Below are 17915 nucleotides of genomic sequence, written 5' to 3'. Positions count from 1 at the left end.
TAGTGAATTCTTAGGTAACTTACTTTTACTGGAAGGAAATGAGTCTTTAGATGTTGAAACTAATGAAGGGAATGTTAATGTGTTAGACCTATAATACTTAGAAAATTTCTTATAATCTTTTACACCATCATTTTCATTTGGGAAAGTGAGTGTTGTGTTTTCAAGATTAGGAAATGTGCTTAGTTTAATTTCTTGAGATAAATTATTACCATCATCAGATTTGGACTTACTTCTCTCCACTATATCTGTGTTACAATTTTGAGAGCTAACTTCCTGAGGTGAATCTGACAAAAGAGGACTACTTTCTTGATCTCGAAAATAATCACTTCCCTCGCTCTCTATTTTACTTTCAAATGTTAAATGTTGCAGCTCAACATCTGTGTAAATATTATCGCTGTTATCTGAGGTACCTGTGGTTTCTTTAATCTTGGGTACTCGGTGGCACCCATCACGTATGGTACCAAATAATGGTTCAGCATTTGAAGGCGCATGCGTGTTATGGGCTGTTCTCCTATGACACATGGCTTCAGCTTGGGCATGTAGATCTTTATATGATGTTCCATGGCTTTGAAGCAAAAGTGTTCGTTGATCTTCTGAAATGTAGCCAAGACCTTTTAAAGAAGATTCCGATAATATGTGCTTAATATCACTTGTACAGAGGGGGGAGTCCACAGGGGTGGCACATGTACTACTGCCTGTACTGCAGGCTGCATCTACTGAAGAACACTGGGAACTCTGCAAAGAGTAATGACCCTCACTTTGTAAAGAGGACATTCTTTTTGTCATATGGTATTCACAAAGTCTGGTCACACTCTGTTCAGCTTCCGGGAGCTCTGACGATTGATCATCAGGGAACAGCTCCGTATCTTCTGAATCGGTCAGGTGTTTGGTTGAAGACATGTAAGTGGTATCAGAAAGAAAGCTTTCATCCCGTCCAAGCCCTGAAGTGCTGGCCAAGGAGCAACGATCATCTACTTCAGTATCTGCTTCTTTCCCTTCATGTTCAGTTCTAGAAACTATGCAGGATTTGTGAAAACCTTTACCGTTAATTAACCCTGGGAAATGCTTATCAGTCATCTTTTCTCCTGAAACTTGAAACCAACTTTGTGACTCTCTACGGAAAGTAGTGCTTTCTAAGTCAAAAGTAGCTGTGCCGTGACTGTTCTTTGTAATCAATGTGTTGTATTTGCCGTTGGATGACAAATCATCGCCCAGTTCTGTCTTTCTGTTTGCATGTTGCCTTTTCACCGATACATTACCATCAAGTGCTATCTTGACACTAGTATCACCTGCCTTGTTTTTTTGCTTACTTGTGCAAGAATACATCAGAGATCCCATCTGCAGTTTGCTGAAGTAGTCGTTGACAGACTTTGTCTCCATTGTCTCTGGCTCCATCTCAATTTCCTCCGAAGGAAGTATCTGTTTCGAAGGCACAGCTTTCGACTTTGCGTTACTACCCCGGTGGCCAGCCATGGAATGTGTAGCTTTTGGAATCATTTTAGAAGTGGGCCCTATATTCTCATTCTGAGAGATTGGGAATTCAGTTTGCTCTTCTTGAAGTTGTTGATAGCCTTCACTGGTAGCCACGAGCATATGCATGGAACTCTCAGAATGCTTCTGTGCTGAGGCTACCTCAGAGCTTTCAGTCATTTCAGAGGAGTTTGTTTCATTGCCAGAATCCGATGACGACTCAGGACTATAAGCTCTTAATATCACTACACCTGTATGCCATAAGAGAATAAACACCCAATTAATTACTTCATCATAGGCACTTTTTAAATCTTAATAAAATAGGTTTATTAAATAAAGTGCTTAGCATTCTTAAATTTCAATGCATAATAAGCATCCAGTGCATGAAATATCAACTAAGATTGTTCCATTAGCATGCCAGATCAGAAAAATGGGATGACACACTGATGGTAAAATTTGTTCTGGAATGTTTCCAAGTTGTTAACAAACTTACAGATGGAACATTATGACAGTCAATGAATAAATGTTACTATGGTGAAAGAACCTGAACTGTCATCTGTTTGCTGAATGGACTGCTCCTCAGACGCTGCCAGCGCCTCCAGGGCTTGCAAAGTGGATACCACTGCATCATCTAATGCTTGCTCACCACTCTGGTCTTCGGCCTGTGTAGGAATAGCATCTATGAGCGACACTGGGATGTCATCGCTTGGAGAGCATTTGTTTTGGGTGGTCTCTTGCGAACTCTGCACTGGTTGATGCTGGCCATCTTCTTCGTCAGAGCTGTTGTCTCTGAAACCTGGTGGAGGGGCAGCTATTGCTATATTCAGTGTATGAAGGAGAAAATCGTCTTCATCGTCGTCATCACCTCCAGGCGGAGGAAGTGATGTTAAGTCAATTATGTCATCGCTAGATCCAGAAATATTGAGAATGTCAGTTTTGTCTGCCTCACCAAGTGGGATATCTTCCTCACAGCTGGCCTCATCTTCATCCTCGGCATCATCTGTCGTCTCTGAATAACATATGTCATGTAGTAACGGCTCTTCGATGTTTTCTGCACTTGCAAATATTCTGCTATCGTTGATGTTTGCATAAACAGCGTTTGTATCAATGTTGTCCACATCAATCCCAGGGAACGAGTACTCTGAGCATTTAATGTCACTTACATTGGTCAAGTACATAGATGCCTGTTGGTCTAAATTGCTTGGGCTGTCATCCAGCAATCTTTCATAACCAAGGTGTCTTGGATTAAAGGCAGCTACATTGTGGTCCTCGAAGACAAAGGATACTTTTGCTCCCCTTGGAGATTCTTGCATTGTCTTTGCAGGTTCTTTCCCAGACGACAACATGTTGAAAGCTTTGTTTTCAGCTTCCATAGTATTTATATATTCAGCCCCTAGATGACTATGATCATGAACATCTGTAATCTCTGTTATTAACCCCCCTCTGGAATCTTCATGATAAATTGAATCATTTGAGAAATCTATGTTTTGCTGCTTTGATTCTCTAACAGATGATGGCTGAGTATCTTCTTTTTTAGCCCTGATGTGGCATGAACTTTTCGGTAAATAGTTCCATTCTAAGCTGTGCATATTATGTTTGGTCTTGTATTCTGGGCCTAAGAAAAAGAAAAACAGATAGTTAGTTATTTATGAACAATCAGCATCATTATTTAACACACACAATATGAAACATTTCTGTCAAATTTCAATATATTATAACTCTTAATCAATACTTTTAAAATTTAGATAAAAGCATGATATTAAAATGGCTGCTACTAATCAGGTGACCTTGTCATGTTAATCTCCAGACAGTCATGAATCTCTCTTGAATATTTAATTATGGACATTCATAGCACCATGGGCATTTGCATAACCCTTTACTCATCCTTGAACAATCATGGAAGAATGATAGTATTCCAGCTGATCTGACTCTGTTTTTAACATCACCAAAAGGAAATGTTGAAACTCAATGGATGTAAGACAAATGTGAATAGATCCTATAGAGATTCCATTTGCAAACTAAGACAAAAGAATCTCAAGGTATCAAACAACAACACGACATGATTGGAATTACCAAACACATTGTTTGGAAAAAGGACTCAACTTGTGGGTGCCACATGATGAGGAATTCATTTGCATCATCTGTGCTTAAAATCAGTCCATACTTCTTGCAAAGAGAGAGAATTTCAACAAAAGCCATCAAACTAGCTGCAAGTTATCCAAGTAGCCAAGGTAATAAACAATAATGTCTTGAAAGTGGGAATAAGTATACACCCCTCCTCAACTTGTTGTGATTTAAGAGTTCACCGAAGAACCAACTTCTCAAATTTGCAGTATTGTGCAGAGTGTGAAAAAGCAGGTACAGGTTTTAGCTTTAGTGGAATCCGAGAACACAACCATTTCACCAGAACACCTGGGCATAATTAAGCTCCAATTTTAGAATCATATTCTTCTCTTATTTTTATACTTGTCCACATTTCTAAGGGAATTTGGCTATGAAACCAGTTCTATTATAATTACTCTGGTTTAACAATGGCCATCATGTTTTGCCTCCAACAAAGAGTATAATTTCCCCACTTGAACTTCAGATTTTTTCAGGGCTGCATTTGCTGATGCCACAACTGAAAGACTCCATCCCAGGTAGCTGCTGGCATCAATATTGGCACAGGTCAAACTCAGCCATAGAAAACCTCATTGATATCACTTTTCCTCACTTGCTGCCTGTCTCTTAAACCATGACTGCCTTCCTAGCCACTTCACTCACCTGCTGCTTTCTGCCCTTTACTCCTTTCCCCTCTCCTGATCTCTAATTGCTTCACTACAAAATCCTCAATTCTTCTTTCCCAACACTGTGTGACACTACTACTGACACCTGTCACCCTGCTTTCAAGCCTTGGCCAAGTGGGGAGACAAGTGAGGTATTCAGGCTAAGTTAGAAAAGTGGTGAAGATTTCAGAAGCCTTGAGAGGGATCAGAGGTTGGTAGTGTGAGAAGGATTGGTGCCTGGTGGTGGAGTAGAGGTTGGAGGGCTTATAATGGAAGGTTATTAGGAGCATGGAGCCCAGTTGCAATGACTTCATAGACAGACCCTTGGACATAGGAGGTAGGAGCACTGATGTTCTACTCTTTTGTAAGCTACTAACAGGAGCTCGACAGCAGCTAACTTTCTAAAATAAAATGTGTGATGATAGAGCTTGCAACCTCATTTAAAGTTTCAACCATTCTTCCTTGGAATGGATTGGCTGCCTGTCCAACCTCTGGCCTTCGTTACAAGGTTTCCAATACAGGAGTAGGGATGTGTTTTTGAAGTTGCACAGGGCCTTGGTGAAACCACACCTGGAAACTACACACCTGTAGTTTTGGTCTCCTTTTCTGAGGAAGGATGTCCTTGCTCTCGAGCGAAGGTTTACCAGGCTGATTCCAGGGATGGCGGCTCTAATGTAGGACGAGAGATTGACTAGGTTGGAATTGTTTTTGTTGGAGTTCAGATGCATGAGGTGCTTCTCATAGAGACTTATAAAATTCTATTGGGACTAGACAGGGTAGATGCATGGAGGATGTTCCTGATGGTGGGTGTGTCCAGAACCAGGAGTCAAAGTCTGAGGTTTCGGGGTAGATGATTTAGGACGGAGATGAGGAGACATTTCTTCACCCAGAGAGTGATGAGCCTGTGCAATTCATTACCACCGGAAGTAGTTGATACCAAAACGCTGAATATATTCAAGAGGCTGCTAGATACAGCACTTGGGGCAAATGGAATCAAAGGTTATGGAGAGAAAGCAGGATTAGGTTATTGAGTTGGATGATCAGCCATGATCATGATGAATGGCGGAACACACTCAAGGCCAAATGGCCGCCTCTTGCTCCTATCTTCTTATGTAAAATGGATGCGTTCAAGGCTTATGTCAAGAAACAGATTTCTTTGGTCTTTACTGCACCATGTAACCCAAAGCCACAATTTTGTTAACATTCAATCCTTGATTGTTCCTTACAATGAAAGAAATCGGTCACGGATGCAATGTAACCTTCACGTAATCACCCATTTATTTGTGTGTGTTTTTGGACTTGCACTTATTGACTGTGTGCACCATCTGTGGCTAATTGTACATTTTGTTCCATTGAGCTTTGTTTATCAAAACTGCTGCCCATGTCTTAATTTGAAGTAAGTCCACTCCTTTGTTCCCTCCCCTCCCACTGTGCTCACTGGCTTACGTATAATGGTTTCTCTTGTACCACTGCTCATGCTCTTTGAACACAGACATTGATTTGAGGTGACATAATAAATTTAAAAAAACGCAAACTGAGCAATCAGTTAAGAGAATAGCAAGAATAAAAAAAAATCTATCAATTGAAAAATAATTTTGATAATATTAAGGTGGATTGCAGAGGGAATTTTGGTGACACAATTGAAGAGTGAATACATTACAAACATGAAACAAAAGTAGGTCCTTCAAGCCTGATAAGATCATGGCTGATCTGCCTTTATTTGAACTCTACATTCCTTCAGACTCCCAATAATTTTTCATCCCACTGGTAATCAAGAACCTATTCACCTCTGCCTTAAAAATTTTTAAGATTCTGCATACAGTGCCTTTTGAAGCAGAGAATCCTCAAAAAAAGTTTCTTCATCTGTCTTAAATGAGTGATGCCTTATTCTTAAACTATGACTGGAAGTTTATTTAAATCTCCATTGCTTTAAATTTCCTTAGATTTTAAAGGACAGTATGCATATGTGATTAAAAAAAATCACATTAGGCATAAAAAAATCAGTTCCAGCATCCTTACCAGAAAGTGTTTGTCTGCACATGCACCTATGCATGGGCTGGTTGGAGACAGGATTGAATCAGTGTGATTTGACTTCTTTTATTAAATACCTTCCTAAAGCTCATTGTATAGAATCACATATGGTCACCTGTATCATATTGCTACCAATGGACTACACTACAACAATACTAGGTTCTTATTGGGAGCAAGGAAGAAGATCAGAAATAATAGCTGGGTAAACAAATCTGTGGATGAAGTGAAACTGAGTCTTTTAGGGATTCGCAAGACATTAGTAAGACATCAGTAAGTTCAATGCTTATATTTAAATTTTGTCTCCTCTTCATAAAGCAATCAAACGATTGCCACAGGGGAAGATTTCCTATGTATCCTTGGTGCAACTAAACTCGTTCATATTTCTTTAAATGGATTGTATGCAGGGAATCTCCTTTTCACCCATTTGTTGAAAATTACAGATACAAATCCATGCTGTATTAAGCCCCACATATTAGTTATTGATCAGGTTTGCTGCCTTCAGTTGTTTAAAAGTCCCCCTCTCCTTCCATGCAGCAGCATCGTTGTCCAAGTGTTGCAAAACACGGCTTATATCATAATATCACTACGGGGCGTGCTGAGAAAGCAGTTCCCAAGAACTACAGTGGCCAGCACAAGGCCCGAGCTTGTGCTGGTATTATTCTACATAACATGTTAGCTGTCTTAGTTAATCAATCCCACCGTCAACCCCCACAAAACCATCACCACCACCACCCCCACCCTAAATATACAAGTCACTCACTGAGGTCTGGAAGTAATTGAAAACATTAATTTAGCAATGTAATAAATTCAGAAATATTGCGTGCTCACATCTAATGATGCTACCTGCTTCATTATTCACAGTGCATTTGCCATGAGCCATGTTAAATATGGAGCGTCGTGAATCCACCAACAACCTGTAGTATCCAGCAGTCAAGCAAGCAAGGTTCATTGCATCTGTTGACTCCATTAATAATATGATTGGCTGCAAACAAAAGCACAACAGCAGTTTAAAAATCTTGCATCTGAAATTGAAAAGTTCATTTCAATTTATTAAATCAGTGAACCTTCCCTTTGTAATAGTAAAAGAATTACACAGGGAATTGGCCCCATGGACTGACTGAATATGAACAATCTCATAGACATGAAGCTCATTTTAAAGCTCAGAGTGACTCTACTACGATCACACCAGGATTGTTAGTCGCTATTTATTATTATTGAAACCAAACCTATCCATTTGGAATTCAAACTATCAAATCCATTCACTGAGAGGGTGATAAAGTAACTCATGAAATGAAATCTTGTCAGGTCTATACTGGCAAGATTTGTTTTCCCAACTAATAATGAGCATGTGTTTTAATCTCTTTCTGTTTGTTACAGATATTTAAAATTCAGGCTTCCAAGGTTGTTACCATTAAAATGTACCAATGAGGTAACTAGAAGAGGCTCTAGAACTTTGAAACTTAATTTGTTGTTATTTTTTACTGATACCTGATCCATGATCTCCCCATTCTCTTCCCTTCATTACCCCAATTCCCCTTTTAAAACTGATTCCACGGCACTTGCCTCACCACCTCCAAGGAAATTGCTTTTCTTACCTTAACATCCAACACATTTAGTTCAACTCTAACATTGCTTTCTTCTTCCGAGAACATCTCAATCTTATTGACATGGCTGAAATCAGCCAGTAATGCCACAAGGTGTGTTTTTGCATTGATAACATGGCTTATTCCATATCTTGGTCCCACTAATAAAGTGACTTCAGAGTGTTTCTCCCCTTGCTGTTACAATCAGGAGAAAAAAGACAAAATAGGGTCAGACTTCAGTGTTTCTTCACTTTGTAAGTCAACAATTTACCAACAAATGGGCAAAGATTTTACATTAGCAATTGGAATCAATTATTTAATATTCTTGAAAAGAACTACAGTTTTATAGCTGAAAAGAAAATATGTAAAATATCTCACTCGATTGAAATAAAAGATTGCTGACTGGCATTTCAATTGTTCTCCTGATGTCAGAAGATGGCTTATATCACTTGTGAACATCAGCAAGGTTGTGATACTGATAGACCTGCTTGAAATCATTAATAAATATTTACCATACTATGCAGAATGCAGAATTTTTTGTTAAAAGTAAAATGTATACTGCAAGAAAATCTATGTGTATAGGAAAGAAAGCAGTACAATGCAGAAAAAAGGACAATAAAAATTGTCTAAGGTTAAAAGGATTTTCCTCATAAACTACAGAAAGTTTTGCTGTACACATTTTTTTTGTGACTGTAATACACTGGGTTATAATTAATAAAGGCAGTAAAATTCCTGTGGAATTTTCAGGAGAAACACTCGAGTATTTGGCTACTTATCATTGGGGTTGAAGGATCATCAAAATGATTGGGCATTTTGTGCAGCAACTGATTCTTTTGTTTCTGGACCACAAGAATGTGCCATCAATCACATTTGAACAATGTGAGCTGTAAGGTTGAAATGAAATCCTAGAGTCCAATTTAATTATTTTTGGGGCTGGTGAAGGCAAATTTCACATTGTTATTATCCTGAAGGTTTTGCCTGACATTGGTTAATGCTGATTTAAAAAACCAGAGTGTTGAAATTGTTCTGTTCACAATCGGCAAGGAGTAAACTACTAGGCCAAAGAACAGGACTGAAAGTACATTTTGACTAAGAGATGCTGTTCAGAATTCTCGAGGGCTCCTTTTTGAATTTCAGTGCTCCTTTTGCTTGTCCGGGCTCCTTTTGGCATCTCACTAACTCCTTTATCAGGTAAAGCAGTCACTTTGCATCAATACCCTCTGTACTTGTGTTAGTTTATGTGGGATTTGGACTCTCGCAGCAGCAGAATTCAAATAATTCATCCCAATGGTCATCAATGGCACGTTAAATTTAAAGCCACAACGCACAAGGTAAGTATTTACTATAACATTTTAATTGGTAGAAGATAACAGGTATAAATTTGCAATAACTTTTTTTTTAAATTGCACACTTATACACAAAAACCATCATTCTAAGTATTCATGAACTGGAGAGGTTACAGCTAAACCATTGCATATTTGTCTCTAACATAACCTCAAAAATTTAATAATGTGTAAATGCTTTGAGATGTCATAAGATATAAACACAAGTCTAATGAAACAAATCTGTTCAACATAATTATACTTTGACACAGAGTTCATTATGATATAGACGGATGAAAATCAAGTGGATTATAATGGCTCCTGAACTCCTGCAGTTTTAATCTAGAGTTGGCACATGAATTTGCAACAGATTCATGACCTCAGTTTTCCTGTTCTCACTTAGGTGAATATTCCTATGTCCATTTTTAGATGCTCTCCGAACTTTGCAGTCCCTCATTCCCCTTCCCAGCTCCTCTTTCCCTTTGCCAGCCTCTTTGCCAACATTTCAGCCCAACTTCCCCTTTCCATAGGACTCTCTCCTCTTCTTGGAGTCTCTCTCCTCTGTGTAGCTCTTTTCACCAACCACCCTGCTTCCTCCGCTTTCAATTTTGCAGTCCCTTATTTCTTCTTTGCAGCCTCTATCCTTCCCTTTGCAGCCCCTCTTTGTCCATGTGCCATTTTATCTCCTTCCCTACTCCCCACAGTTCCTCTCTCCCCAGTTTGCAGCCTCACTTCTCCCCAAGACCCTAGGAAACCAGCCTTGTCCCCAGTCCTCCCTTCCTGACCTTCTTGGCCTTTCTCCACAGCCTTGTTTCCAAAGGCTGTGGGCCTTTGTCTTTGGTCTTGCTGCCCTACCCAGAAGTCATGCTTCCCATTGTGGCTCATCTCATTCATCCAATCACAGAATGGTTCTTTACGAACCTGTCAGCAACAGCATGGGAGAGAACTGGTTTGAAATTGGAGGAGTGGTGCCTTCACTATTTGCTTCCGTTCTGTGGGTCTACCTTTTCTCTGATTGGTCACTGCCATGTCTGGATTTCCTCAAGTGAATTGGAGATCATGAGGTCAGTTTTGTCCACTGCCCCACTGTTTCTTGGGTGCTGCTCTGGAAATACTTCGCATGTGTTAGTGAGTGTAGATGTATGTATAAATATTTGCACTTAATAAAATACCAGACGATGTAATTTCATACAAATATACTAGCATTCTAACTACTAAGACCCCAAAGTAATATTGCAATGTCTGAGTAGCTTGTGTAGAATCCAAGTTAGGGAAACTGCCCCTGTGTTCTTATGACAATAAGGCTTGATAGGTCACATGTTCTCTTTTTAATTCTGTCCTTATGAATAGAATCAAGAAACTAACCTCAGCAGAATGACCCACTGTCACAAACATTCATGCATACATATACATAACCATATGAAATCTGAACGTACAGACAACAGTGCCAAATCTTGACTGATAACACTTCTGTGAAGCACTTTAGTAATCTCACTATGTTAAAGGTGCTGCATAAATACAGGTGGTTGTAGGTTGTGCAGCACACCAAGTCCAGAACTTGTCCCACCAGTACAATGCGAATAATTTGGTCATGTCCACGCAGACACGGGAGAATATGCAAACTCCACATAGACTGTTACCCAAGGCTGGAATCGAACCTGAGTCTCTGGCTCTGTGAGGCAGCTGTGCTAACTACTGACCCATGCTAAATGTAATTTACAGCTGATAAGTTACATGTAGGCCACCTCATAAATAAAACTGAAAAGCAATTATGTTGTAATTTTTCCCCCTTTTACTGATTTTCTCTGAAGGGAAATGAAATGTTGCATTTTTCAGAGAGGGCTGTTCGTGCTGGGGTAATGGCATACAATGTCATAGATCATGTACATCAGGGCTCCATTCTGCATTAACAATGAGCCATAGCCCAAACTTCATAACAGGAAGGGTTGGAATTATCCATTTCTCAAGCTCGTGAACTTAGCAGCTCCTCTGAGTAAAACTGTCAATCAGTGCCAGTTAATGCTGCATGATGGACAATTTTTTCGTGTGGATCTGGGTTGAGGCTGCTATGTTTAGAGTCACGGACTGAAAAGAGACTTTCATATTACCAATATAAGTTACAATCAAAACCATGTGCTGTGCAAGGAAAGGATATTTTTTGGCTTCTGCAAGATCCTGAAAGTGATGAGTAACAATGATCAATTTCCTAAATCCGCATTCTCTGAATAAACACTCCAATGACACCTTCAGTGCACTTTGTCTTATGACAGTAACACCGTAATGAGCTACTGACAGCAAAACCACAACCAAAGGTATGAACAGCATAATAAATATCCTGTAGTAAAGATTTTAAACATCCAAAACCAATTTTTCCTAAAGCTCAAGCTTTCCTAAATTGTGGTCAAATACTCCAGTTCATAGAGATTTGACAACTCAAGATAGTGGACCATTCGTCTTAATGGGAATTTTTAAATAGCACGCATTTGAGCAGTCTCAGGAAGGTGAACACAGCAGTACGAGAAGTTATATTCATGAGACTTGTTCATAAGAAAGGTGGACAGTGTTGTTCCAATAATCTAATATTATCCCTGATAACTTTTGTGTCTGTGTGTGAAGAGTCACTTTTATCGAACTTGAGTATTCATATAGTTTTTATTCCAAATGCTAGAAAAAATTCAGAGAAGAATTAAGATACATTACCACTAGCATTGCTTTAAAGACTCTGCCTCCATACAAACGCAGGTCACTGAGAAACTTTAAGTAGTGCACCTTGGCTTGGAGTGCAGAGAGCTGCAATAGAAAGTAAGAAACTAAATTTGAGATAAAATGGTACATTGAGGAGTGATGATGAATTGCTGACATTTGAAAGTGTCAGAGTACAGTTGGATAAAACTTAAAATATCAAGAATCTTAATGTTCCCGTCAATATAGACATTTGTACTGAAGTTTGAAAAAAATGGAAATTAGTTTAATTCACATTTATGGATACTCAGCCCTACCACCAAAAATAAAATTCAACAAAATATAGTCAGATTGAGTTCTGGCTCATTAAAAAAGAATATTTTAGTACTTTTTTGCAGCTTCGAAACTTTTCAGCAACTTAATTATTCTAGAAGGTAAGTGGTTGCTAGTTTAACACAGGGAATATTTAAGTTTTCAGGACATATTTGTAATAGCACACTGTTTCGTTTCCCTTCGAGGTGACATCATTAATGCTGTGTAACCTCCGTTGAAGCGCTGTTGCTCTGTCCCGCTCTGAATTTATATGGTCCGGTCTGTCATGGTGGGCAGTCTTGTTCCCGGTTTTATACCGCAGTGGTATGTAGATGGGGACTATTTCAACATGTTTGTTAATTGCATCAGTGGATGAAAACCAGGTCTCCAGGAATTCTTGTGCTTGTCTTTGTCTCGCTTGTCCTAGTACAGTAACTCTGTCCCAGTCAAACTGATGACCTTCTGTGTCGGAGTGTATAGAAAGAGGGAGAGTTGGTTGTGCCATTTTGCTGCAAGTTCGTGTTCATGTATCCTGGTGGTGATTTTCCTGCTCGTCTGTCCTATGTAGGGTTTCTCGCAGATGCTGCATGGTATTTTATATATCACATTTGTCCTGCTCATTGTGGGTATGGGGTCTCTCGTCTTTGATAGTAAGTGTGGCTGTTGGTTTGTGTGCCATCCTTATTCCAAGAGGTCGTAGGAGTCAGTTCTGATGTGTTTCCAACACAGGGTAGGGTGGCCAGTGTGTTGTGGCATACAGTGTCTTCTTGGTGTTGGTTGTTTGCCAGACATTGGCAGATGAAGTTGTTAGGATAACCATTGTTTGCAATGTTCGGCATGAGGATACATGAACACCAACTCGGAGCAAAACAGCACAACCAACTCTCCTTCGTTTCAATACACTCTGACATAGAAGGACATCAATTTGACTGGGACAAAGTTACAGTACTAGGACAAGCAAGACAAAGACAAGCACAAGAATTCCTGAGGCCTGGTTTTCAACCGCCAATGGAATTAACAAACATGTTGAAATCGTCCCCAGCTACATACCACTACGGTATAAAACTGGAAGCAAGACTGCCCATCATGACAGACCGGACCATATAAATTCAGAGCAGGACAAAACATCAGAGCTTAGTGGAGGCAACACAGCACTGATGATGTCACCTAGAAGGGAGATGAAATGTTTGCATGAAAACCAGTCAACGTGGCGAACTAACCAACAAATCCAACTGCAACCTGAGCTACATATCTTTGTTACAACATTAAATCACACTGTATTATTACATTTTTATTTCTTTATTCATTTAATTGAGGAACTGATATTAAACCCCATGCAATACCTCTTAAAAACACAAGACATGTTATACTGCTGTCGAAATCACTGTTACTCAGTGCTCTATTCTGTCGGTGATAATGCTGATAACAGTGGTACATCTCCCGTATAAGAAACAAAGTTCCTGCCTAATGTTGCAGAATTCTTACAACAGTGTCAGCACTTACACTGCCCTGAAATATTTTATCTTGTAGATCATTATTAATTTATGGGGAAACTTTACCTTTTTGCCTGGAGGAACAAGGTTTTGGTTTGCTTTCAGGATGTGGGAAAGTGCTTTCTTCACATTCTTTTCCTTCATGCTCTGTAAGACCATAGGGGGAAGGAAGGTTTCAAGGCCCCATTCTTTCCTGTAGAATTATAATTCAAAGGGCTGAGGTTATTTTTCTCTCGGATTGCTTGCTTCTTTATAAAGAAAAGCTAAGCCAAAACATAATGTTGCACAGAATTCTAATTCCGCCTTTTGGTTCATGAATAATGTAAAGGTGGTGGATTTTCTTAATTTCATGGGATGTGATTATAACTGGTAAGGCAGCATTAGGTTGTCATCCCTAATTACTCTCTTTTTTTTCAGAAGGCAGCAGTGGATCACTTTCATTAACTGCTGTAGTCTGTCTGGTGCATTTCGTACATGGCCCAAAGATGACAGGGAATTTCCGGAATTTTGACCAACTGAAAGCAAAGAAATGATGTAATTCCAAGTTACAATGGTGTGCAGTTTGGAGGGGAAGTTGGCAATGGTGGTACTCACAAATATCTACTGTCCTTGTCTTTCTAGTTGGTGGAAATTGTGGTTTTGGATGGTACTATTAAAGGAGACTTCGTAAGTTGCTACAATTCATCTTGTATATCGGAAACATTGCTGCGACTCTGCGTGGAAGAGGGAAGCAGTGTTTATAATGGGAGCGCAGAGTGGCGACAATGAAAAATGATTACAACTTGAAATTTGGTGCAAGTGTGGGATATCAGTTTTTTTTTGTTCTCAAACTATAATTTAGATTAACAGTAAACTTGAATGTGGCAATAGTCTCTGCAAAGTGAATATTGGTCAACGTAACACTACTATTCATGAAATTAGGGAGAGATAAAATGAGGAATGACAAGCCAGTTAGCCTGATGTCAGTCATCTGGAAATGTGGAAATCTATTATTCAGGAAATATTAACAATGCACTTCGAAAATTAAACCAAATGAATATGGTTTTATGAAAAGGAAGTCCTGTTTGACAAATTTGAGAGTTTTTTCAGGCTGTAACTAGGACGGTAATATATATATGGGGGCTTGGATTTTCAAAAGGCATTTAATAAAGCACCACACAAGTGTATGGAGTTGGAATCAATATATATTTTTACGGATAGAGGATTGGTTAACAGATGGGGAGCAGAGAGTATGGATAAATAGAGCATTTTCAAAATGGCTGGCTGTGACTTATTTTATTCTAATACTATTCTTGACTTCCTCAGTTGGTCTTTTTTGCTGAGTATTGTTACGAAGATGCAGTCGGACCCCACTGATAACTAAAACTGAAATCCCCAGAGAAGCTCGCCTCACCTCATAACCTGTTAAAGGAAATGTGAAAAGCAGTATAACCTGCCTCCCACTTCCCAATCTGCTATAAAGGAGAGGTTAAATAAAATGAACTCCTGACAGTCACTTACAATCAATAAGTACAATTTAATTTATTTAACTCTAACGGTGAACAAATTAAAAGAACTACTTACAAACCAAACAATTCCCCCTTAACTACTAAGTATTTTCGAATAAAACCAAATTCTAATCATATGCTGTTCCAATAGATAGAAGTTCCACTTATAGAAACCAAATTAATTAAAATAAAAAAAGCTTAATCTCTCAAAATTACAGCCAAGATAAGTCATCTTGAATGTTCTTTGCCTTCTCTGCTGTCCTCCGGTCAGGAACACCTTCCTCCATCGAATTCTTACATCAGGAATATTAGCTGAGAGTACTGGAGTGCCTTTATTTAGATGGTGCTTACTCTGAGATCTTAGAGATTTCTGCGAGAGCCAGTGATTTTCATTTTCTTTACAGCTGATAGCTGTTAAAAGCTGTTCTGTTAACAGATGGCAGTTTGCTCTCACTCCGATTTTCAAATGCCGTCTTCTTTTATACCCTTTTAGGTATATAGTCTGAGGTTGTCAAAACCAACAGATTTAAATTTAATTGGGTTTTGGTATCTATTTAATCGGCTAGATTCAAAAACCTGTTGTCTTGGTAAAAATGCTGCTTTGCCTGTTAACAGTATAGCCTTTGATACAATGTTTCAATTTCAAGAACTCTGTACGTCTGCAGGCGGCAGACTTTTTTTTAAAAAAACACACATTTTAAAGGGATCATGCACTCTTTCCCCTGATCATTTTACAAACAAATTCTAAAGTCCTGCCTTCCAATCTACAAGTAGTATACCATTGACTTCACCAGCTTCAAAATCTCTCCTCCCCCAACCTGGCAGCTTCTGACTTACCTATCCGCTCCACCCTTCCCATTGACCAACCATACTATCCCCCTACCTGCATCCAACTATCTCCATTTCACCTACCCTCCCCCAGCTCCTCATCTCTCCCTCTATTTATTTCTGTGTTTCCCTCCCCCTCCCAGTCCTGATAATGGGTTTCGGCCCAAAACGTTGGCTTTCCAGCTCCTCGGATGCTGTCTCATGAGCTGTGCTTTTCAAGCTCCACATTTATTGACTCTAGCTTCCAGCATCTGCAGTCCTTACTGTCTCCAAGTACTATACCAATTTTGCAATCGTATTTGTTTCTCAATGGAATGCATTTTCATTGAACGGTTTGAATCCTTTTCTTAAGTGTTCTCTACTTGTTAGACATAGCCATTGCATGGCACTTCCAAGACAGCAATGTCGCCTATCATTAACAGTCCAAGATAGAATGTTTTCCAGCAGCTGGTGCACTCGGATACAGGCTGCTTCAGCATCTAAGTCATGGGAGAAGTAATCCAAATCCAAACCAACAAGAGCCTTGCAGCTGATCAGCCCCTGGTGTGAGAAATGAGTCTCACTGATATGTACCTGATGATTCTAGCTTCCTCAATATAAATTCAGTTCCTGATCAAATCGGAGAGAAGTTGCTTAATTGGCCTGATTCTTTATAGAAAAATCGAATGAGATTTTTCTGTGGAAGTGGCAATGAGCTGACAGCGCTTACTGATATTAAATATTAAATTGTAACCTCTGATAACTGACATAGTAACTTTCAGATTTAATTGCTTTGTGAGTTGCCCTGCTGTTCCAGAAGCTCTGCTACACCCGTATCTCACCAAGGGACTTGATATTGAAACATATGAAAGGCACAAAGTTTCTTCAATGAATACATATCTCCTAGGTAAAGTCTCCCAAAAAAGATAGGGCTTGTTTACTGCAACATAAACACATTTTAAATGCTGTTATATGTTTTAGTTACCGCCAATAATCTGGCATTGCAGATTTTCTTTTATAAGTGTGGAGATTCTCATTATTTCAGATTTAATCATTGTTGGTGATTTTCAAAAATCAAACAAAATAATCAAAATATTGTTCTCCTGTGTTTTGGTCTCTTTTCTCAATCTTACTTTTCTTGCTCTCTGTTTCAATGCTTTTTGTACAACTTTTTAAAATATAATATTGGATTAAATAATCCAATTAATACTTCCTAGTTCAGACTCTACACTGTTCATTAATGATTCTCCAGTCTGAAGGATTGAGCAAGTGCATATTTGTTTCTCTCACACAGGTCCCAGATCTCCTATAGTGGATGTCATGTAATTCTAATTAATCAGGTGATAAATCAATAAATTACAATGCTATTCTCCTCCTCTCCTCTATTGTTTTAATTACAGTATAGTTGAAAAGCTGAAATACATATATCCAAATCCATGTTCTAGAACCAAAATAGAACTGTTGAACACAACACATCCTTCGGTTATGGCAACTTTCAAGAGGTGCTCTTGAAATGTGAATGACTGTACATTTAAAAATATTAGCAACCAAGTTTTGGCACTTACTGCTGGGGAGAGACTACTGGACAGGGAAAAGACTGTTATATTTCTTGGTTTGACGAAACCCCAAGTGAGTTTATTCATTTTCAAAAGATAAAATATGTTCTGACTGATAACTCTCTGTGGTTCTCTAAAATTGAGCATATGTACTGCTGTTTTCTCACAGAAATGAGAAGCAATATCCCGTTGACATTTTTGGCATAAAAGGTGAACTTTTAATTAAATATCTGTCAGCCAGTTATAGGAAGTCGTGCACTAGTAGAATTTTTACATCCAATTAATTATGAAAGCTGTGACAATGACCTCACTAATTTTTTTCAACTATTCTGGTTTAAGAGTTTTAGGAGCTCACGTGTGCTAATAAGTATTGTCTGTCCAAGGGCACACAAATGATACTAAATTTA

General features: G+C 38.9%; 1 protein-coding gene across 1 annotated transcript in view; it reads right to left on the bottom strand.

Moving 5' to 3' along the window:
* frmpd4 (FERM and PDZ domain containing 4) overlaps nucleotides 1-17915 on the bottom strand; it is a 573791-nt gene that overhangs the window by 2025 nt on the left and 553851 nt on the right. The window contains exons 11-16 of the mRNA XM_048602573.1: nucleotides 13725-13851; nucleotides 11872-11961; nucleotides 7862-8044; nucleotides 7110-7248; nucleotides 2015-3085; nucleotides 411-1721 (exon numbers count right to left, since the gene is read on the bottom strand). Coding sequence (XP_048458530.1) covers nucleotides 411-1721; nucleotides 2015-3085; nucleotides 7110-7248; nucleotides 7862-8044; nucleotides 11872-11961; nucleotides 13725-13851 — 2921 coding nt within the window. The remainder of the gene's footprint in view (nucleotides 1-410; nucleotides 1722-2014; nucleotides 3086-7109; nucleotides 7249-7861; nucleotides 8045-11871; nucleotides 11962-13724; nucleotides 13852-17915) is intronic.

This window comes from Rhincodon typus, chromosome 11 (assembly GCF_021869965.1).
Source record: "Rhincodon typus isolate 14 chromosome 11, sRhiTyp1.1, whole genome shotgun sequence".
In the NCBI taxonomy this organism is placed as follows: domain Eukaryota; kingdom Metazoa; phylum Chordata; class Chondrichthyes; order Orectolobiformes; family Rhincodontidae; genus Rhincodon; species Rhincodon typus.
This window is presented reverse-complemented; position numbering and strand designations above follow the sequence as displayed.